This window comes from Ambystoma mexicanum, chromosome 2q (assembly GCF_040938575.1).
Source record: "Ambystoma mexicanum isolate Mex_15411 chromosome 2q, UKY_AmexF1_1, whole genome shotgun sequence".
NCBI lineage: Eukaryota > Metazoa > Chordata > Amphibia > Caudata > Ambystomatidae > Ambystoma > Ambystoma mexicanum.
Genome location: NC_090924.1, coordinates 1,107,348,188 through 1,107,372,476, shown reverse-complemented (window position 1 = coordinate 1,107,372,476; position 24,289 = coordinate 1,107,348,188). Strand labels below are relative to the sequence as shown.

General features: G+C 45.6%; 1 protein-coding gene across 1 annotated transcript in view; it reads left to right on the top strand.

The window, feature by feature from the left end:
• CALCR (calcitonin receptor) overlaps nucleotides 1–24,289 on the top strand; it is a 2,903,406-nt gene that overhangs the window by 1,136,794 nt on the left and 1,742,323 nt on the right. The window contains exon 6 of the mRNA XM_069648468.1: nucleotides 8,763–8,873. Coding sequence (XP_069504569.1) covers nucleotides 8,763–8,873 — 111 coding nt within the window. The remainder of the gene's footprint in view (nucleotides 1–8,762; nucleotides 8,874–24,289) is intronic.

Below are 24,289 nucleotides of genomic sequence, written 5' to 3'. Positions count from 1 at the left end.
GCGTAGAGTGGATGAATGCGTAGAGCGGATGAGTGCATACGAGCGGAGGAGTGCGTAGAGCAGATGAGTGCGTAGAGCGGATGGGTGCGTAGAGCGGATGGGTGCGTAGAGCGGGCGAGTGCGTAGAGCGGGTGATTGTATAGAGCGGGCGAGTGTGTAAGAGCGGAGGACTGCGTAGAGCAGAGGAGTGCGTAGAGCAGATGGGTGCGTAGAGCGGATGGGTGCGTAGAGCGGATGAGTGCGTAGAGCGAATGAGTCCGTAGAGCGAGCGAGTGCGTAGAGTGGGCAAGTGCGTAGAGCGGGCGAGTGCGTAGAGCGGGCGAGTGCATAGAGCGGACAAGTGCATGAGCGGATGAATGCGTGGAGCGGATGAATGCGTGGAGCGGATGAGTGCGTGGAGCAGATGAGTACGTAGAGCGGATGTGTGCGTAGAGCGGATGTGTGCATAGAGCAGATGTGCGAGTCGAACAGATGTGTGCATAGAACAGGTGTGTGCATAGAACGGACGAGTGGGTGGAGTGGACGAGTGCGAGGAGCGGACAAGTGAGTGGAGTGGATGAGTGCCTGGAGTGGATGAGTGCCTGGAGTGGATGAGTGCATGGAATGGACGAGTGCATAGAGCGGATGAGTGTGTAGAGCGGATAAGTGCGTTGAGCGGATGAGAGCGCAAAATAAATGAGGGCATGGAGCGGATGAGATCGTAGAACAGATAAGAGCGTGGTGCAGATGTAGGTTGTGGTGCGAAGCTACGTTGTGTGAGTGGTTAATAGAGTGGAGCGGATCTATGGTGTCGAACAGATTTAAGGTGTTGAGAGGCTGTAGGGAGTGATAGTCTCGAACAGACGTAGGGTGTTGAGTGGTTATAGTGTGCAGTGGTGTTCAGCCATTGTAGGGTGTTGAGCAGATGTAGAGTATGGTGTGGGTGCGGAGCAAATGTAAAGTGCGGAGCGGGTGTTGAGCGCCGAACGGGTGTTGAGTGCCGAACGGGTGTAGAGTACGGAGCAGGTGTAGAGTGCGGAGCGGGTGTAGAGTGCGGAGCGGGTCTAGAGTGCGGAGAGGGTCTAGAGTGTGAAGTGGGTGTAGAAAGCGGAGCAAGGAGCGCATGCTGAGTGTGGAGCGGTGTAGAGCACGGAGTGGGTGTCGAGCGTGGAGCAAACGGGTGATGTATGTGGATGAACGGGTGAAGTGGTTAGAAGGAACGAATATAGTAAAGGGAAGAAACGTGTAGTGGGTGGCAGGAACGGAGGATGGATCTGGAAGAACGGGCGATGTATATAGATGAGACGGGTAAAGTATGAGGAAGGAACGGGTGAAGTGTGCGGACAAAATGGGTCAAATATATTGAATAGAACGATTGAAGTATGTAGATGGAACGGGTGAACGGGTGAAGTGGATCGATCAAATGAAAAATGTAATTAGAACGAACGAAGTATGGAAATATGGGGTTGGAACAAATGTAGTGGAACGAATGAACTGGGTGGAACCGATGAACCGGGTGAAACAGATGACCCAGTAGAAATGAGAATGAATGGAGTACATGGAACTATTGGAGTGGGACCGATCTCAAACACCTAATGTAAACCACCATATCACATCTCCACGCTTACTCTCTTCTTTACACCACCACTCAAATAGAACACAGCGATACTATGACACCATTCGGTATAGCTGTTCTCATACCATCATCTGCCTCATACTCCCCATCACTCTAACTAAAGACTGCTGGTTGCACACCCTCCAGCCTAGGCGTTCTCCTCAGGCCTAACGCAGCCAGAATCGGTCTGTATAAAACCCTGCCAGAACGAACACATACTCCTGATCTCTCAACCACCACACCTACCGCTAAGAAGCAGCTATCACACGAATGCCACACCAGCTGCACACATATCCGGTGCTCACATGCACCTTTGACTCTCTCTCTCTACTGACTTGAACTTCGGTTCCCGAGGGCGTTAAACCTACCAGCACCTTGAGACCATACCAATGGTACATAAGGCGCTATATAAATGCAAAGTAACATAACATAACATGACATTCAGGGAGATGTGCAGGGTGACATGTAGATGTCACTTGGGGGACAGACATCCACTGACATCCAGGTCGTGTCTGAGAGCTGGGCTGAGGCAGTGCTGGGTTGTGACATTCCTTATAGGTGGCAACACCAAACAAGAAGGTTTTCCAGGGTCAGCAGTGCAAGGAATTGCATCACTTTCTAGGTAATTATGGTTCGGAGTGAGGGTGGGCTGGATTTGCCTGTCTGATAATCAGTCAGGTGCGGGTCATTCCATGTATAATATTTCAATGTTAAAAGTGCATGCAGTTCTGAATTTACAAGGTTGTTTCTTATAGTTGGATGTTCATAAAGCGTAACTCCTGCCAAGTCCTTTACTTCAAGGTAGGGTTAACAGGGCTGGTTACAGTTCATTCAATTTTGTATGTGTAATTGGTAAGTTTATCTGTTACGGTAAAGGCACATTATAAACATTACTTTGTTTTCTGATGCATTTTGTGGCCTTTGGTCATTCTATTTAACCTGCACACACAGACAAGTGTGCGATAATGAATACTTCCATGGGAATGGTCTGATGGGAACTCTATGATTAGAAAGCGAGCAAGTGTGCAGTATTTCATTTTTCATGTTTTTGAGCATCATAGGTAAATTGCTAAAGGGTGAATTTACTACCCAAACTAAGTGTACTGAGTCCAGTATCTAGTATATAAAAGACAGGGGGTAAAGAGGACATTTGTTAGAATATATTCTAAGGAGAGTGCCAATATTTTAAAAGGGGTGCTATGCTTCAATAAATACCAGTATTTACCACCATAATAAGCTACAACAGAATTAAGTGTGAGTCCTCCAGAAAATATATCTAATACTCAAGGCCTGCCTCTCATTCGTGCATTCATGGATATCCAGTGCTTACCTGAAGCTCAACCCCTACAAGACTGAATTCCTGAACCTCACCAACAACCAAGAACACCTTGACATCCATATCTGGGTCTCTGCTATGCACCTTGAAGCCTTCACACCTTAGCTGGCCACCTGTCCCATGTCCCTTGGGTTTGAAATCAACAGGCATCTCTCTTTCGAACAGCCTATAGCAAGGAAAACAAAAAGCTTGGTACCAACTTTCTCTCCTGCGGAAAATCAAGCTTATTCATCCCAGAAAGCAACTTCATATCTGCCGCCCAAGACTTCGTCCTCTACCACCTTGATGGTGGCAATGCCCTTTTGGAAGACCTGCCAGCAACTACCCTGGTTGCCCTGAGATGTGTCCTGCAGGCTGCAGCATGATTTATCAAAGGAATGCAATAATTGGTTCATATCACCTCGACCCTCATTGTACTGCACTGGGTCCCACTGCAAGGCTGTATCATGTCCAAATCCTGCTGCATCTTCTACAAGGCTGTCCCCCTAAAGTCCACAAGCTACCTGATTAAGAACCTCGGCATCTCTGGAGGCGTTAGATCCACCTACAGTAAGGACAAGTGTAGACTTGAACTCAGCTGCTGCAGAAAGGAGAGAACCAGGAGATGGGCTTTTCTCTCTGCGCCCAAAGAGAACCTTCTCCCTGTCAACATCAGAGTCATCCCCTCACTTCTAAAGTTCAGGAAGGATCTCAAGACCCTCCTCTGCGACGGGTGGCACCTCTTTAACACCTCTCACCACACAGAGAGGTGTTGTCTATCCTAAGAAGATCTGTAAGGGCGGGATCAGCCCTTTTTAAAGGATTGTGGCTGAGAGGATGTCATTGGCATAATAGACCAGATTAAAAGCTGTATGTAAAAGAGTTCCTTGAATGAGAGGGGAGAGAAGTCAGTACAGGTTTGAACGATTGCGGGATCTAGGCATTGGGGGGTAAGAGGATTTGGAGCACTCCATGTCGGGCTTCATTGTATCCATTGCTTTTAGAAAGCACTTGTGAGCAGCCTCACACCGATATGATTCGGTAATGATTCTATAATTAAGCAATATGCCCGAGCGGCGGGGGCATTACCGAGTCAGGTAATGCCCTCAGGGCATTACCTGACTCGGTAATGCCCCCGCCGCTCGGGCATATTGCTATTAGTACCCCGGCCTGCAAGATCTGCATGACCGGGCACTAAACGCACATTTTTCTGTCCCGAAACGCTGCATCTCGGCCCTATAACTATGGGCCCCGGGGCATTACCTGACTTGGTAATGCCCACGCTGCATGGGGCATGTTGCTTAATTAATGGTCATTGTGAATTCGATATTGGGGTTACGCTGAATATGTATCTTTCCCTAAGCAAATAAACTCCAAGCAAAATGATATGTAGGCGGTGTACAGGCAAATGCAGATATCATCACTTTTTGACTAATTCTAGAATAGTCCCTCTTTACCGGTCCTGCCATGGGCAAGGTTGTGCTCCTCCCTTATCCCAGACCAGGGATGGCCCCTACGGGAACCAACCAGCCCCAGGCCAGCTGAATAGAGAAGGGTGCTGCAACTGCAATATAACATTGCTGTTAGCAGGAGATGGGCTAAGCCCTGAGTTCTTACCTTGAACATTTGCAGGACAAAGGCACAAAGGTGGATTTTTTAGGGATCCCAAAACAAACACGTTTATTTATACAAAAAACGTTTTATTTGTCCACATTCCTATTGCTCTAACTCTTAATCCCCTTCGAATTTCCAGAGGCATGAGTTCTTTTTAAAGGGACATGCACTGTCAGCCTAACCTTCCATAGAGGATTCTGCTTAACTCTACAATCCTTCCCCTAATCATTCCCCCACTTCACTATTATACCTTACACATTTTCATAATTACAAAAACACATAAAAAATATACATTACTATACTCGTGATCGATACAATCAGAGCTATACAAGTAAATGTACATACAGAGATACAACAAATAAAACATATACACATTATTTTACACAGTGTGACTGCTGCAGTCAGTCATCCCTTTTCAGTACTTCTGTGTCGTGCTGTTCTGGTGGTTGGGGTATGTTTCCTGATGACACTAGGGGTCCCTACTAGTCTATTCTTCTGTGAGGCCACCAGATCTCACCAAATACAGCCTACACACACAACAAACAGTTCTCAAGTGTGCCCCAAACATGGTGGGACCCCACTCCATACACTGGTACTCAATCAGCCTGGTGTAATCTTCAGGGTGACACCAAAGCCTGAGGGCCACCCATCACACTCACCACCACTCCATTACTGGGGGGCCCTCAATATCACTTCTGCCACCCACGACCACTCTCATCTTCTAGGTGTCCCCACACCGAGGGAGCCCACCCAGGATCACCACCGTGACCCTGTGCCATCTTCTTCAGGTGATTTATATGTTTCCATGAGGATGCTGCGTCAACACTGATGTATTATCCGGCTTTCGCCGCGTGGCCTCACCCCGCTTTTTATTGCATCTCATTGACACAGGGGGCGGGGCTCTGATCTTCTGGGAACTCTTCGGGCGTAGCTTCTTGTTTCCCATAGGCTGCTTCGATGCAACATCCCAGGACTTTTATTCACCCAGGTTGCATGACAGAGCAGCCTGGGACTTACCCGGCCTCTACTCTCTTCAACCCGACTGTCCAATGAGGCTTAACCACTACATCACCACCCAGAACACCAGGTCTATACTGCCCTGAAAGACTTTTCTGCTGGGCCCGTCTCACGGGCAATGTGGTGGGCCAACAAGGGGCATGGTCAGGATGCGCGGATCGGACCGCCCTGCACATACAGCCCAAAATGAGCAGCTCTTTGGTCTTCACCCCAGGTCCCACAACATGCATACCTTTAAGGAGTGGCACATCCGGTCTTGCCCCCAGGCAGGCAGGCAGTCACCATGGCCCGTTTGTGTGCCTCGCCTGCTCTGCGAATGCAACCGGGACCCATGTTAACAGCGCCAGGTCACCCCTCAATCGCAGAGCGGCTTAAACATTTAATTAAACCTTTTGGGGCTGCTCGAGGTTATACCCTTGAGTTCTCTCTTTTTTGGCCCCTCTCTCTTTTTTCCCCCAACCATCCTCTCTAAGAGACAAATTGGAGTAGGGCTACTTTCGGATTTGGGCAACTGCCCCCAAAATACAAAATCAAACAATAAATTGATAATGAATGGGGCAGCAGTGGTCTGGACATTGGTGTGGCAAATTCCAGGGTCACAGAAGGTAAAGAGGGACAGGTTATTGTCCTGACCAACATGCACTCTCCATTGCGTAATTCAAGTACTTTATTCACATTGCAAGAATTTCCCGGATAACTATGTAAATCAGACATAGTTAATGTTGCATCTATTGTTCTTAATTGCATGCAGGATGTAGCGAAATTACAACCAACACGCTTTTCGACCAATTCCAGGGTCCTTTTCAAGGTGAAAGGTATTGTGAAAGTGCAATTGAAATGCAAAACTATTGGAAACTATTTGGGATTTCCATATATAAAAAAAAAACGCCACTAGATGGTCTTGTTTTGGCCTTGTTTGGTCACCACAGATGAGCAGTTTTGTCTATTACCAATCAATGAGATACCAAAAGTGGTCCATTCTTGGGAAGGGGAGTTCTGTCATTTTATATTTTTTGTATTCACAAATGCATCCTTCCATTTTGGCCCACACACACATAGCACAGTCCATGGATAGCCTTTCAGCAAGACATTTTAAAACAGCATATGATTGCTCACTTGTCCCCCACCTGAGACTGTGCAGGGCCAGTGGCCCTTGAGGGGTATATTATGCAGCCATAAAGTGGGGAAAAGGACATTACATTTGAAATGTACACCATCTAGCATGGGTCTAGGCCACTTGCAGGCTACTGGTAGCCTGGGGATTGACAATGTGGGGGAAGGTGGCCACTGGGTGGCCTTCACAGATGCCCTTGCCTGTGCACATAGGGTGAGCAAAGTGGTCAATAGATAATGGCCATGCCAAGTAAGTCAATTTAGTAAGGCCCTGGCCAGATGAGAGGGGCTACTAGGCATGGCCACAGGGGATGCACAGTAAAGCCATTGGAAGCCTGTGCAAGGCGAGGGGCTCTGTCCTTGACAAAGTGTCCCTTAGGCATGTCCTCAGTCCATGCCCATTCGGAACTGTAGATATGATGGAGCATATCATTAAATATCATTAAGTTGATGATAAATTCAGTCAAAGGTTTGCTGTGGTTAAATATACTTTTTTGTGGAAAACTTTGTCAAAGGGGCATTATAGTTGGAGTGCAAAACAACACTTAACAGATCTGTAACTCTGAACGAAATCGCAAAATGCCAACACAAATAACATGCATTTAGCCATAGTTTCGACACTCCATAAAGAAAAAAAAAACAGCCAACGAAAAACCGCAGCTCCTCACGCTGAAAAGCGACGCTTTTAAATTAATTTGCGGGCACAAATGAAACGTTTCCAAAATAAACTACTGATTATTTTACAGATCACATTCGCAAGCAACACAGCGAGAGACGTCACGAACAGTGCGTGGTGGAGACTGGGTTATGATTCGTCTTGAATGGCGCTGGCTGAGCAATGGGGAATTTGTTGACATGTGTTGTTTTCATGCTGCCACCATCCTGTCCTTTTAACAAAGTGGTGTTCCTGAATAAATCTATATACATATGTATGTTTGGTATTGGAACGTGGTTTTTAAATCTATATTATTTATGAAAGTTCAGGAGAGCTCCAGATTGCCTCTGTTCTAAAACCTAATAAACTTCACTGCTCTCGATTCGTGAAAAGTGGCTGCCGGATTGTCATTGACAGGCAGTCGATTCAATAGCACTGATGTATGCCTTGCACCGCCGTCTGGAATAATGAGGTGATACATAATGAGGGCTGTCAGCATACCCATGTCTAAAACTATATTCATGGACACCCATTATGTCAGAAAATTAAATATATTTGAATGCCATGACATTAACACCAGCCATTTGTTTTCACCTCAACTGTAGGTCATATGCAAGGGGAATGCTTAGTTTATATGTAAATATTGGAATTACATTACCTAACCTGTCAGGCAAGGAATGAATGTTTCGCATATTACACATTTTTCGGTCATTAACATTTAAACCTTGCAGATGGCTGTACAAATATGTTCTAATGCCACTACGTGTTCGCTAATTCCGAATTGTACAAGTGGCATGATAAATAGCAAATGTCATTTGCAGTGCCAATGTCCCACCACAATTCGCACAGTAGTGTTGTTTGTACTTCTGTGTATGCATTACCAAGAACATGATGCATCCAATTAATATGCAAATGAAAGAAAGTGCTCCATAATACACATCAAACAATGTGAAGTGCATCTCAGCGGCACTTCCTCCCAGAGCATCGGCCACAGAGCGAAGAAACGTCATGCTATTAATTCGGACCGGTTGCTATACATATTGATGCAAGCATTGTGTTTCCAAAGGACGTGGCTGCTTACTGTGAAGAATAACGTTTATTTCCCACACAGGCTATTCAATTTAGGTACATTTCTATGGAATATTTTAAAATGAGCATGTTTGCATAATCGTTCTGTTATATATCGGTTTACACATTCTGAAAAGTCCAACTTAAAATTGAATGGCTTCAAGACTGGGCTCACCTCTACTGGGAATAGTTCAAATGCAGTTGGGACAAAAGAATGACAACTACATATGAAAATAATGTTCATTAAATCCATTATTTGTAAAGATGAACATCTTCCCCCTATCTCCTTGGGGTATCCTGGCATTCTCATTGGATTCAGCTCTCCTGTGGCTTGTAAGTGGCGTTTGTATTACATTGTATGGAATAATGCTTTATTGCCCCCGCAGGTGTCTATTGCAACCGCACCTGGGACGGCTGGCTGTGCTGGGAGGACACCCCTGCTGGAACATACACCTCGCAGAACTGTCCAGATTATTTTGAAGATTTTGACACAACTGGTATAGTATTCTATTTCAATGTTGACTTCATGTCCCTGTTGGTCAAACATCAGATATACGCAAAGACAAAGGACAGATATTTGCAGTGCACTTTAATTTAACAAATAGACATTTAACTAAATGTGTGGCCTTGCAACACCACATTGTACACTTTTCCAACCCAATATGATTTCCACAATTAATGTGTCTGGAAAGAGAGTTATAGGACCTGATTTACAGAAAAAGTTTTCAATGGGATTGCACCATTGTAAAATGCTTGTGTGAATCAGGCCAATTGTATTTTCATTAATTATTTGAGAAATTATGCAATCAATAAAACAACTCAATATTGTTTTATTAAGAATAATGTGCATATCCTAATCTCAAACAGCAGCAGAGCAACGCCACCCGGTCTTGATGATTGGGAGACAATAGTTCAACTACCCATTAGATAAACTAGTTGGCAAATATGTCCCTAGATGTCTGTTTGGCCATGGAACTCTCTGTGCAGTCTCTCAAAAGCCTGCCCCTATGAAAGAAAATACAGCCAAAAAGAAGACATACCACTTCCTGAGTTATTTGCCTAAAACAGGTATTTTCAATAAACCCGAACTTAATGGATGAAAATATAATACATATAGCTAACATCGTCCTTATCAGAGAAAAATAATTCCAAATTGAGCCCTGGTTATATGCTACTCCTCACACGTAGGGAAGGGTGACACGTTAGACAAGGACAGGTGTCGGTGAAGAGAAGTCATTATCTGACTTTGCAAGACCATCAGTCCCTCTAGACACGTTTTCCTGAGAGCCCAAGACCGCCTGTATTCAAGTGAAATGGATACAGACAATACATGCGCTGTGACCTGCAGAGTGGAAGGACAGCTAAAAAACCTCTGACCTAGCCCGCCAACCCAATAGTGGTGCAGTGACGAGATTTCTCTGGCTTTGGCGAGCTAGGGACAATTTTAAACATCTTTTCCCCTACCTACATTTCATTGCGTAAGACACCTATAGTCTGTCTTTTAGCTTTACTATCATGCTTGCCGGTATCGTACTTAGTGAAAGGATGCCTGGCAGTGCTGCTGATTACACACCACATTTCAAGGCCGGTCTACAATGGTTTGTGCAATAGTTTATTTGTCTAAGGCACCATTTTAGAGGACATTTTTAGTAACCATTAACTTGCGTGATTATTAGGTAGCTTGTTTTTATTTGCGTTAAGTTTCATAACAATATTGTATAATCAGAGTAAGGACTCAGAGCTGGGTCCAAATACAGAAGACAGCAGTTGCATATTCAAGAATAGTCTATGAAAGTCTAAGTTGTCAGCATGGTAGTTGTTTTGTGTGGCTCAAATTGGTACACTGTTTTTGCTCCAGTTTTAGAAAGTGCAAAAATGGTTTTATTTGTGGCACGGTGACAAGTTAGTTTGAAAATAAGTGATATCCCATCTTCTTACGTGTTGGTTTGTTTAACACCTGTATATACCCTCCTGATTAATACATGCATTAATTGTGCCAACATATATTATATTCAAGCAAACTACATTTTAATCACTTTAACTCCACCAAAGTCAAATAACAATTATTTTCAGTTTCATTCTAACATGTACCACATAATGTAGTTGGAGAGGTCGCCTCTGTCATGAAACTTGCGAAATGTATGAGCTAATGGCAACATTGAGCAGACTTTTGTTTGGCAAAAAAATCACACTAGGTTCTGCAGGCATTGCTATGGGTGCCAGAGTGCCTCCCACCATGCCCTGGTATCACCAATAACAGTGCTTTTGCACGGAGCTCAGTTGCTGCCTCGATATCTAGCTCTAGTATTATGTCTGGGAGACCCTCACTGGGCAGAGTGAGGATACTTTGACAGTACATCTTTTCCAAAGAAAGTGTGTAATCGATAGAGTCTATGTACAGTGACACAACCAGCCTACCTTTGGCTGGGCGAAAGAGGTTCCCTGATTAAAAATGCAATATGTAGGTCCCCTTCGATCACATATTAAAAATCACGACCGGGTTGGTTTAAATATGGGGGCCATTACGAGTACGGCAGTAAGGGGTTAACGGCACCAGTAAGGATGCCATTGCCATTAACCCCTTACCGCCGCATTACGAGGTTCCCTCGCGGGACCCGCTCAGAACGTCTGGTCAGACCAGAAGTCCTTTGTGGGTCCCGCCAGGGGACCAGGGAGCTAATAACGGGACCATTATTAATGGGCCCATTATTAGCTCCCTCCCCATTCCCATTGAGCCCTATGGGGGTCGAATGGGAATGGGGATGGGTATTTTGAATGGGGATTTACCGGGTCCTCCAAGGTTGGAATGACCTGGTAAGTCCCCATTCAAAGAACCCAGACACGAGTTTGGAGGCAGCCATAGTGGTGGGGTTCAGTTACGTCTTGTCTGCCGCTGTTCAAATGTAGCTCAATCAAGAAAATAGCATACTAGCACCAATAGCCTGGACGCGCATTGATTTTTATAGAATGGAAGCCGGAGTGAACTAGGAAATCTGATGGTGACTATGCCTATCTCCCGGAACACATCATATAATCACGTCTTACTGCCTGGGAAAATCTCAGGGGCCTCACACCATTATGTGTCTATGGTAGTAACCTTAGGGGAAACACGCATATTTTCAGAAATATATATTTTTGTACCTCTAAAAAAAGGCCATCCCTGTTTGCGGAAGAAAAGAGACAAGGTACAATAATGGATGCCGCTGCCACTGTAGCATGTACATCAATGCACATTAGGGTCAGTATTTTCCTTTCTATGCACCATATTACAAAGGGCTTGAGATGCTGAGCCTCTGACGTAAGGACTTTTTGACATTCTTTACAGGTCTCCTTACCATTTGTTTTTCTTCAGTCGAGGGATGTGGTAATGCATCAGTTTCAGTAATGAAGAAACGCTATTTCCAAATTTGGGGGATTTTCATGATTTCTACGTCATGTTTCTGAGTGCTATTAAACATGAGCTGATTTTTTGGTTTATCTCGGATCTCCTCATTGGCAAATAAAAAAATGCATACAATCATATAAAATAACATATGAACATTTGAATGACAGAACCAACACTTCATTCCCACCTTCCCCCTTCCATTTCACAACAGCGCATTCGGGTTACCATTTCCCGGCATAAATTCAACACCTTTGCTGCCAGACCTTCAACCCCACCACCTCCTCTATTTGACCAATTACCCATCTGCAGTAGCAGACATCTACCCTAAAACACTAGTTACAGCTGTCGACTTAGTCGCCCGACTAGCTATATGCAAAGCCAAAACTCTGACCCACATCAACACATGGTTCTCCAGCGACCTACAAGAACTGAGAGCTAAGAAACGCCAGGCGGTCTATCATTTAGGGCAAAGCAACATTTTACAACCAAGTAATTGCCAAGGCCAACTCCAACTCTAAAGAGCTCCTCACCATACTTAGGGAGCTGGAATACCCGGCACGCCACCCGAGGCATCACCAAAGATGAAACATGGTGTATAAACATCCAAAAGACCCTACTCAACAAAATTACGATCCTACAGGAGAAAAGCCTCACCAAAACAATACGCAATCACCAACCCCTTGCCGACCTCTGCCCCACACCCTCACCCTTACCTGGCACTTTCCAATTTCAACAAGTATCAGAAACAGAGGTGGCCATCATCCTCAAGAACCTCAAGCCCTCAAAATGCAAAGGGGACACCTGCCCAGCTCCCATCATAAAGGCTGTGCAGAGGCTCCCATTCCCTTTATCAACAGTTGTATTGGTTCTATGTCATTATTTTGATTTTTTTAGGTCACCTAACCAAAAGACTGATTTTTTTCTGCCTGTGTTTTTTTGGATGATTTTTTTGGCGGCCTACTGGAAAAATCCAAATAATTAAATGTTTTCAGCCAACACCCCTGCCCCCACCCCCAAATTCAAATCAGGGGGGTTTCACCACCCGAACCCACAGCACACTGGGCCCACCGCCTCCCTCCCCTCCCAACAAAAAGGCACACAAACACACACACGAATACCCAACACACACACACACAAACACACATAGCCACTTACCCGTTCTCCCTTCTGGCTGCTTCTAAGTCCTGGAGTGCCTGTCAAAACCTGCATGAACTCATGTCTGTCGCAGGGGCTGACAGTTCGATTTAGAAAGACTGCTCTGTGTTGTCACAGAACAGCTTTCAAAAATGTTTTTTTCCAGTCTTTTTAAAAATGTCTCTTGACCTAACACCGTTTTATCAACGTCTCCTTCACCTCTAGACTAGTCCCTATCTCTCTGAAAGAAGCCTGGGTTCTCCCATTGATAAAGTAAGCTATGATTGACCCAGCAATCCCTAGTAATTACCATCCCATCACCACAGTTCGCTTCCTGCAAAAAATCATAGACAGTCCAATACTATTTGGAAAACAACGTATCCTAGGTCTACGCCAATCAGGTTTGTGACCAGGCCACGGAACAGAATCAGCTCTATTACACCTGAAGAATCAACTTGAAGAAATCAGAGATGAAGGCAAGCACGCCCTCAACCTCCTATTAGTCCTCTCTACTGCCTTTGACTTGGTGGACCATGAAACTCTCTGCCATCACCTCACTTCAGCAGCTAACCTTTCCCTGCAAGCCACATCTTGGGTCACCTCCTTTCTGGCTGACAGATCATTTAGAGTCTTCTCCGAAGTTGCCTGCACCCAAGCATCCCCCATATCCTATGGGGTGCCCCAAGGATCTTGTGTATCCCCACCCCAACATTTTTACCAACCCCCATTGCAATCGCTTGAACTACATCAGTATCTCCTATACAAACTACAGCGATGATACCCACATTCTACTACCACTCACTGGCAACCACACTGAAGACTCTCAAGCCCTCAACAGAATGTACCTAACTATCCAAGCCTGGATGGCAGCTAATGGCCTTTGTCTCAATGACGAGAAGACAGAGATCTTGTTAGTTGGGCCCACAGCAGTAATCAAAAAAACGTGACCAATAATATGCCAATTTCAGCATTGAGGGGCTCCATTTACCTGTCTCATCATCAGTAAAAACTTTAGGGGTCTACCTCGACTCTACACTCTACCTGACAGGACAGGTCAGGTCAATGCCATTGCAAGATCAGCAGCCTCACCAACAAATCTAATGAATTCCATATCTGTCAGATGAGTATACACAGACGGGCTGGTCCCACTCAAAAACAAAAGGGTAAAGAGTGGGTGTGTTAGCTATCAGTGGCAGCTAACCAATGGAACTCAATCCCCCAAATCATATGAGAAGAGGCCTCCTACTTGACTTTCAGAAAGGCACTAAAAACCTGGCTTTTTCACTAAACATCCAGCCCTAATCTGGGCTAATCGCATCCCAGCCATCAACTGACTTTGATCATATTTGAGTGTAACTGGTTGAAAAAGCGATGGCTGAGGGTTTTGAGCAATTAACAAATGTAAAAATAGGCAAATAAATAACTCTACCCCTCCACATATGTAAGTCCCATATTGATAACAATGCAGGCAACATGTCCCCTTCATTCAGGGCATGCCCTGTCCCATCTCTATACTCATTCTATCCATCGCCATCCGCCCCTCCAAAATCCTCTTACATACTAAAATAATGGTGGCATCACGTCTGGTGATTCCAGAACTCCATCTAAATACTCATCCCAAAGCAAATATATATTCTCTTGTTCTGCTAGCTCAGCCTGCTTCAGTCTAGTATCCCTTCCACCTGTTGCCCACTAAATCATATTTGTGACCCAACTAAAGGGGGCATCATTTGGGGCTATCTAGTGTCACACCTGCAACCCCTGCTGTGTCTCCTTTACAACCCTTAGCTTGGCCTTTGCAAACCCTACATAATTTGTAATAAATGGACAAGTGGAATCTGAGCTTCTGTTTTTGCATCTGTGTTTTCCAATATAGGTGGCTTCCTGGGCTGCGCCGCTGCCGAGAGCGCCGCTGGCTCTTGTGCTTTCAAGAGTCCTGTAACTTTTCAATGGTCGCCTGGCAACCACAAAATGTTACAGAACTTGTCAAAGCAGGCAGAGGGGCAGGGCAGAGCTGTGCTACAAATGGGACATTACCCGTCACGTGCACGTGAGCTGCATTTTTGATGGGATAGTACCTACTCCTGTCCACAGCAATGCTATACTTTCATGAGGGGACAGCAACGTCTCTTCTCAGAAGGGCTGCTATGCTCAAGTGCCAGCAGGTCTTGGTGATTATGCTATAGTTTATCGCTACTCTAACTATTGTTCTAGGCAGGCTGCAATACCCCTTGATTTGTAGTACCCTTTTCAGAGGAGAGGGCATGGGGGCTTTTACTGCATGTCTTAATATGGCAATAGCTGAATATCTTGGTAGCGATGCTATGTATTTTGCAATCAGGGCCACTTTTCTTCTGATTGATGACAAAACATGACCTCTGAACTTTCAGAGGGCCAGGCGTGCTCTTTCGGATTGAAATGGTCCTGGGACACAAAGTCCCTCTTGGCAGGGTTCTTAAAATCCCAGGGACAATTCACGCCTCATTGTCATGAGTAGCGCTTCTTAGCATGACTATTTAAGCAATAAGCCCCGAGCAGGGGGAGCATTACCACTTCAGTAATGCCCTGGGACCCATCGTTACAGGCTTGAGCAAAGCAGAAATCTGTGGAGGGGTGGCCGTAAGGGGCTGGAGCACTTACCTCATTCCCTGGCGGGGGAATGTGGCAGCCTCCAGTCGTGAGGTGGCTCGGAGCGGGGGGATTACCAATTCCCCCATTCCGAGCCTCCTCATTGGCTGAGAGGCTGCCACACAGCCACCACGCCCCCCTGCCCTGCCCGTTACTAATACTTTTATATCAGTCTTTCCCAGTATGGCTGCTGTATATTCAGTTGTGAGGTTCCACAACCTCTCTCCATGGACTGTCGTTGAGCGGTGACAGGCCTATAAGACTGCCTGCTTGACCTTCCTTTCAGTGAAACAGGCCCAGAACTTGTGAGAAGGGGGCAGTGGGGCTTCAGTATGTTTAACCTGTCAGAAAAGGCACTTCAAAGCAGGAGAGTTCCAATTTTAATGGACGCACCCACCCCTCCTCAGCAGTAACCCCCCAGAAGTTTGTCATTAGTGGCGTTTGGAGGTGATTCGTGCTTTGGACGTCAAGTGCTGTGGCCCGTGATAGTCCTACGATAGGAAAAACAGATACACACCAACAGAAGCTTGCTTGGTGCAGGCAGTGCATAAAAGAGAGTGGAGTAGTGCCCCATGATAAGAGTCTGGGTGAGGTGCTTGGCCACATGTAAGGGATGAGCAGCACTCCACATCTTGAAGTCATGAGGATGTTTGTAAACCTCTCAGCTCTGACACAGGCCCACTGGATGTCCTGGAGCGTTGTCAACGGAGAGGAACCAGGAACAGCAACCGTGATGAGCTCTGCTCTGTTGTGGATTGGGGTTGGGGGGGGATAGGCTCTTAAAGAATGTGTGGGGGTGGGGTGGGGGAGAAGCACTGAAAGTCCGTTTTACCACAGTACACTGTACACTGCAACTGCGTCTGGGTGTCCCTTGGAAAATGTATTTAATTTGACTGTGGAACATGTTGCGTTCAGGCGCAGTGTGCATGGCTACCTCTTTATTCAAAAGTTGTCATCTCGGGTGCATATTTCACTGATGGAAATGTATGAATGTGTGCTATGAAGTTTTAACAAAGCCATGTTTTGTTTGGTCTAAGATGGGACTAAACCGCCAGCTTGTGCTAGTTGGTAAACGTACAACTCGCTACACTTTTAGCACAACTGATGGTCACTTGTTGCTCCAGTTTTAGATAGCGCCTGGTAACACAGCTTTGCCATTTCATGGCACTACAAATAAAATACACACTGCGACCCTACTTAACATAGTTACTCTTATCAATCTGAGACGGAAGGACGGCTGTTACAAATGGCCCTGTTGGAACACATGGTATGCAGGTGGCCGCATTACCATCTCCTCATAAGTTAAAGAATTTGCTCTAAACCTCTCACCCTCCTTTCCTCCTTCACTGCCTTCTAACTCCATCCTCCTAATCTTCCCTCAGCTTCTCCTTCCTTATTCCCTTCCATTAGCCCCTCCTCCTGGTGTTCCCTCTCAATAGTCTCTCTAGTCTCCCCTGCACTTGGGCCATCTCAATGTCACCCGGCCTAGTAGGATCATTGTCTCTGTCTTCCCTCTGTTTCCTCTCCTTTGCCTGGTTGCGCCTTGAAACACTTGTGCACAGGCGCGTTATAAATGCCATATCATATCATATAACCAGGCAATGGCGGCCACGCTCACTTGAGTGCACTGCTTAGTGCATGCTGCCACTCAGTGAATCCCGCAAGATCAGTACCTCGGAATCTCTGCTCCAGATAAAGAGCTTAGAGCTGGCAGCATGCAGAGCCAATGCGTATGGCTTGCAGAGATGAAAAGCAAATGAGTCCCGATACACCCAAATCTGCCGGCAGGTATTGGTGACCACAAATTCCACGTAACATTTCATAAAGCGTGGCAAGCCTAGCTTTTGCTGAAAGACTTAAAGAAATGCAGCCACCCTTTTATTTCACAAAGTGCATTCTCTACACAACATGCATGTTGCGTTTAGGTTGTCCTTTAGTTCGATAGTATACACAGAAATGGAAGTGTAAAAGGTTTTCTAAAAGAAAACGAGGGAGAGCGAAGGGCTTGGGGAGAAGGTGGAGAGTAAAAGCTGTGGAGGAAATGGAATGATGGACGTCTGCAGTGTAAATCTGAAGGACTGCAGACTCTTGGTCCACTAAAAGCCACCAGAAGTTTTGTTTCATCAATTCCACAGAGACACCTTAACCGTCAGACCAGCGCAAGCCCTACCTTAGGGTGGTAAAGCACTGCAATCAAATACATGCATCATGGGCCATGGCAGCATCACATAACTATCATTGTTTTAAAGGTTTCATGGTGCTAGATCCTCTCTAAAGGCAACGGGGTGCAACTAAAATGTGTTTCTTTCCCATACCACCCTCCCTAAAATCTTTGCATTCTTACACACCCATCGGAAGCACTAGTCGCCTTGGCCTTATTTACAACCTGAAATTCATTGATTGGTAAACTGAAAACAGCAGAGGGGCAGGTCTACGCCTGGGCTAAGTGAACCATTGCATTCCAAACAGTTGTAAGATAGCGTAGTGGGTTGAGTACTCGCTGCTGCAATGATAAGATGCAATAGGTTATTTATAACACGCTTAATACCCAGAGGTTTCTAAGTGCGGACCAGGGAATCAAACCTGTGTTGCTCCATGTCATCTTGCTTCCAAGGCAAGCACGTTGCAGCTGAGCTATCCTCCCGCTATGTGTGTATGAGCTGCAGGTTTGAATCCAGGCAAGGCCAACTTTCATCCTTCGGAGGTTGATAAATGTGTGCCAACTCAGGTTGGGTGATATTGTATCTATATTTGTTCTATATAAGGCGCTTCGGCGTAAGTGCTATAAAATAACACATCATTATCATTACCTCTTGTTAACCCACCACTTCTACACAGCCGCACCATCTGAAGTCCCCCACCATTTGACCATTATTTACTACACTTTTTAACCCTTTCCCATTTTGGATTATTTTGTACTACGCATCTCTGCCATGAAATGTAAAGCTCCCGTGGACATTGATTTGTGGTTCGGAAAGTAAATGCGGCAGGATGCCTTCGCCAAAGGGGATATAATGCTAAAACGTTTCTCTATTTCTTATCGCTAAATGGATTAATGATCAGATGTGGTGACCGTGTTTATAAAACCAGCTTGGCTGACGGTCCCTAAGTAGATGCTGCTGCGCCAGTTGCTCTCTGCATGCCAATGCTGCTGTGCTCCTGGATCTGTCTGTCAGATAATGGACATGCCTTGCATGAAATGGCTGCCCTGTACTTGCCACAGCATTTCTGCTGCGTGCAGCTGGAACTAGAAATGTGTTTGCTTGACTACATTAACAGTAACCTGAATACACGCGTGGCCTGGGTTTTAAAACAGGGGCCATACCTTTTTGTTTTGTCAATTTCCGTTTTCAAACGAGTTGTCAAACATTTTTTAAAAATGCTCTTTTTGTTGAAGAAACTCTGAAAAGTGGGTGTTTGTGTGAGTGAATGTGTGGAGGTATGTGGATGAGTTATTCATGGGTGAATGGGTATGCAGGTGACTGTGAATTATCTGTTTATGTGGCGAATGCAGTGTGAATGTTCTGGCATGTTGGTGCCGTCTAGGCATTTCTTACTGTGATATGACATTTTTTTCTGGGCAACTATGATAAAGCAAGCATGATAAGTGTTCTTGTGTGTCTAGACTGGCCTACATTGGAGCCAGTTTGGACATGTTTTCTTATGATGGATTTGCATTTTTAATGGCAAAGCCAACAGGAGTATGTTACGTAGGGCTACTGGCATGCTGGCAGAGCCAGCTTGGACATGTTTTCTTATAGTACCATTACTGCAATTAAAGCCAACATGAGTATGTTCTTATATGGGAACACAGTACATGTTTGTGCAGCCACCATTGACCAAAAACAACTATTAGTGAGGAATGTGAGCTTGTGGCAGGCCTTTGCTCATTATGCTGGCTCAGTCTCCATGTGGCCTGAAGCCGAAGGGGAGGAAAGGAATGAGGGTCTCTGTCTCTGCATTCTTTGCCACACTCAATATGTGAGAAATGTCTAACAAATGAAAATGCTTCAGAAAACTTCCAACACCTGTAAACATATATAACTTGCACAATCAATTGTTCTTCTTTTTTTTGTTGCATATCCAGATTGGCGATGACTGTTGTTTTAGCTTAGTTCTGGCTCCGTTCATAAGGGTTGAGATTGTTGGCACACCTTCTTGGAAGTTTCATGGCAAGGAGCCCCTTGTTTAACTCAGGTGAATGGTGGCAGGTGATGTTTGATGAAACCAACAGAACATTAACTATAGACTTAACATTCTTTTTAGACTAGATGTTCTCTAGGCTCTCAGTGTTGGAGGGAGAAGTATACAAATTATACCTGTAACAGAAAATATTTGGCGATCAGCCTTGTAATTATGTGGCTGGGGACACTCCAACACAGCCACGAAATTGTCTATTGAATATTCTGTTCTTTAATCTAACAACAGGCTGTATTTTTATTTTTATTGTCTTTTTAAATTATGTGAAATGTGATGTTTGGACTGTACACATATTTTAAAGGTTTGTAATAAACCATAACAAATAAAAAAAATAAAACATAACCATGATGCTAGCCTCCACTTCATTGCTATCTGCATCTTGACCTACGTTATCCCCAGATGTTCACATCTCATCAACAAACCATTTGTTCTCCTACTATGAGCTATTATAGGCTACTCGATGCATGTCATACTACCAAGGAACTTCATAATCGGCGTCCCCCTCTAAGGGCTTAATCATATGGGTTGTAAAAACAAAAAGTATTTGAAGAAACCAGTGTTTTACTGCAAACCATATCATTTGGCCTCATTTACAAAATGTTAAGCACAGGGCAAAGTGACTCTGCGCTTTAAAAGTACAATTTGTTCAACACTAAGACCAATTTCTGATACACAAATTGGACGTTGTGCTGGTCCTTCCACTTATTGCTCTGCACCAGCGCTTTGTGCAGAAGGCACGCGAAGGACCAGTACAAAGAATAGAAAGGGGTGGAAGTTGCAAAATCCTCTTTTCCCTCACTTCCCTCGAGAGCACAATGGCATTGACATGAGGACTACAAAAAATAATGCAGACCACCCTGAAGACAAAAAAAGCAATATTGTCCACCTTGGACCAGGTACAAATAAAATGCAATCCACCTTTGGTGGGGTAAAAAAAGAAATAATCATCAGGTTGCATGAAGAAGGGGTGGTGGTGGCATGAGGATAGCAACATGTGGGGACATGGCCAATGGCCATCAACTGTGAGGTTCAGTTTGTACTCCGATCCTGTAGTGGATCCCGCAATGGTTCACTCTCACCACTCATGGCCAAAGCCATGTCCTCAACGGCCATGGACATTTGTGTGAGGGATACGTGCATTAGTGACCCAGTTTGTACAAGGTCCCGATGATGGTGTTGCTAGTTGCCGAAGTGTCATTATGCACATGGACCCTTGACGTCTACAACTGCATTTTGAGAGATTGTTTCAGAAATCCATCTCTTGGCGGTGGGTGTCCCTTTTGTCAAACATTTCACCATTCAGAGATTGCCTCAAGGAATCCATGTCCTGACGGTGGGATTCCATGGAGGCCAACAACTCCACATGCAGGATTTCATTCATGGTGTCCATCTCCTGCTACTGGTAGTCCCTTGAGGCCAATTACTCATCATCCTAGGTAGTCTCAAAGCCGAACCATCATTGTAAATCATCTGTCTCATTTGTTGCATGTTCTCTCTCTTCTCTTGCCGTATTAGGTGCAGTTCAGCAGTGTATGCAGCATTTGAGGAGATGACATTTTCTGCCAGGTGATGGATGTCTGTGTCCATCTCTTGCAGGACTTCACCCCGTTAAGCACTTGCATGCAGCAACCCCTATGGCCACTCCGAGTGTCCAGCAAGCACACATATGCCATGTGTATGGGGCCTAACAACCCAGGATGCCAAAGCCCAGGCCAGTCAGAGTGAGTGCACTGTCATTGACTGGCGATCAAGAACCCTCTGGCTGACACCAGTCCCTGCTCACGGCTCCATGATGGGTGAAAGCAATCTTGCAGACACTGAAGCCACCATTGACCTACGGCTTCCCACATCCAGCCCCGGAGTCTCCTAGCTACTCAGGGGTGTACCCTCCACCAAGCCCCTCAGTATTGCCTTGACATCAGATTCAGCAGCATCAGAAGAGTCCGGCAGACCTGCTTATTATGGCCTGTAATATGAGGGGATTTGTCCCAGGCATAGCAACCCCGACTGCACTGGTGGATGGTTGTGCCTCATCCGCCTCTTCATTTTCCGATTCCTCACCTGCACCAAGTCAGACAACCATATTCAGAGGCCTTTCTAACTGGATGAACATGCATATGTGAAGTCTAATACATACAGCCACAATAAGGCCAGCCACACATACATCACACATTAAGACTGGCCATTCTGAAATGTGAAAGGCACAGGTGACTAACAGTAAATGCTCTGTGCAATCATGTTGGTGAACATTAGGCCCTGCTTCAAGCCATGGACTGGAGGAGTAGATGGCCATACATACATCCATTCATGTATGAAAGTGGAAGGTCTAACAGTAGGTGGATGGAGGCCCATGCCTCATTGCTGAGCCCCTTCTCTGCTTACACCATGCTTACTTGCAACATGGGGAAGTATTACATTTTCTCCTGCTGACCAGACCTTCATGCAGGTATTTGGGTTGCCAAAATCCCCATCACCCCCTTTGCCACATTGGGCAATGCCAGATCTGTGGTTGCCCATGCACATATGCATATCAACATAGAGTGCAACATGGATATGACCTGTGTGCACTTGCATGACCACTCAACTATTGACACTCCCAATGTGGAATGAATATCGCTCAACTATCTTTTGAACAAACGCTTCAACTTTTGTCTAGAACACACCCTCATGTGACTTCTCATTGCATTGTTGCTCATCCATGTCCACTGGCTGTCAGGGCCACTGAATGAATAACCCTGACATCATCCAGTGCTTGGTGTTATTCATGTGTTTCAAAATGTGTGTTCACAATGCACTATCCACAAGCATGACACTGTGAGTGTATCCATTGACACGTGTCTTGAAGGCCATTGCCACACATAGGTGTATTGGCATTGCTAAAGAGTTCTGTATACAGTAATGTGTGTTGTAAGATAAATGTCAACTGCAAACAAAGCTCAAGCATCCACCCTCGAGGATGCACAACATGTAATGCAAGTGACCATGGATGCATTACTGTAGTACTTATGGATGGGTGAGCAGCACCTCAAACAACTGTCCCACAACATTTGATAGCATATCATGTGTAGATGAAAGCATATATAACATGCATAGACGGGACTCACGTGATGAGGCTGCATCGAGTCAGCTCTTCCACAAGTGGTGATCCACCTCCAGTAGCCTGAGTAGAAGCCACATTACTGCTGAGCTTCTCCTTGGTCTGTATCATGAGTTCCCCCATCCTTTTGTGGACCTATTCCACACGGCACCTCGCCACAGCACAGGCATTGATGTGATCTGAATCCTCCCTCCACATCATCCACTACTGGGTCACAGGAAGGATACTGCAAGCCCAAGGGTATATGTCGACCTGGTGTTGATTGATGTAATCAGAGAGGATTGATAGCCCATCATGTGTAAAGTGCCTCTTCCTTGGTGACACGTTCCACTTGCCCTGTGACTCTTCATGGGGTACTGCCTGTTCCTGCTTTGCAGGATGGACCCTCTTGGTCTTAGTGTGCCTTGATGGTACAGGGTCATCTGTAGGCTCACCACCACATTTAGCAGATGGACCATTCTTCTGCCCTCTTGGCCTTTCTCGTCCTCTCCCTCTCCACGGAGCCCTTCAACTCAAGTGGTGTTCATGGCAAGATTCATGCAAATCCCACTGCTTCAAAATCCACGTGGTACCCCTAATTAACACTGCCTCTGTGCACAGCATGCAATTTGTGTCTGTACCCTAACTCTTGCCGATTCCAATTCCACGTGCTGCACCCTAACTCTCGCTGTATTCACTCATGGAAGGGAAGACACATTTAGGTTAGAGGCACCTGTGAGCACGTTATTTACAGAGTCATGCGTGTATGCGTGCTGAGTGTGGAACATCATTTACGTGCACAGGGCCTGTCATCTGATTTTGTCACCACTCCCTTGTGCATGAAGTGTAGACACCTGTGCCTTGCTGTAGTATGTCATTCCCCATAGCCTCTTCCTTTGTGCCTCTCCTGGCAAACTCTATGTCCACCTCATCTGCCATATTAGGGCTTCCACCTCTCATACCACCATAACAGCTCCACAGTTTGCATAGTCGGGGCCTAGCTCCACCCAATAAGCCTCAGGAGCACAATGTCCGCAACATCGACCAGCACCCCAAAGGCGAGGCTGAGGGTTTTCAACTTTTCAGCTGGAGAAGTTGGCATCCTGGGGGATCAGGTCTTAGCTAATTATGATGCACTCTTCATGCCACAGAAGCAGCTTGGAATCTGTGGCCGTCAACTGATCTGGGTGGATATCATGGCTGCCACAAAGGGGAAGGGCTGACAGTCCATACAGTGGACCATGCAAAGTAGCGCTTGGAGGACCTTAGGATCTGGAGCCAGGCGAAGGTGGAGGTTCACCATGCAGGGCACCATTGGATGTCACCCCTTCAGCCCAGTGTTCTATTCCCAGGTCCTTGACTTGCAGGCACACATCAAGGCTCCTGGTGAGTACTCACACTGTGTACATTTCCACAGATGTGTTATGTCCTGCATGGGTATGGATGGAGTGATCAAGTTAGTGCTTTCCACACCATGTGTGTTCTTAATG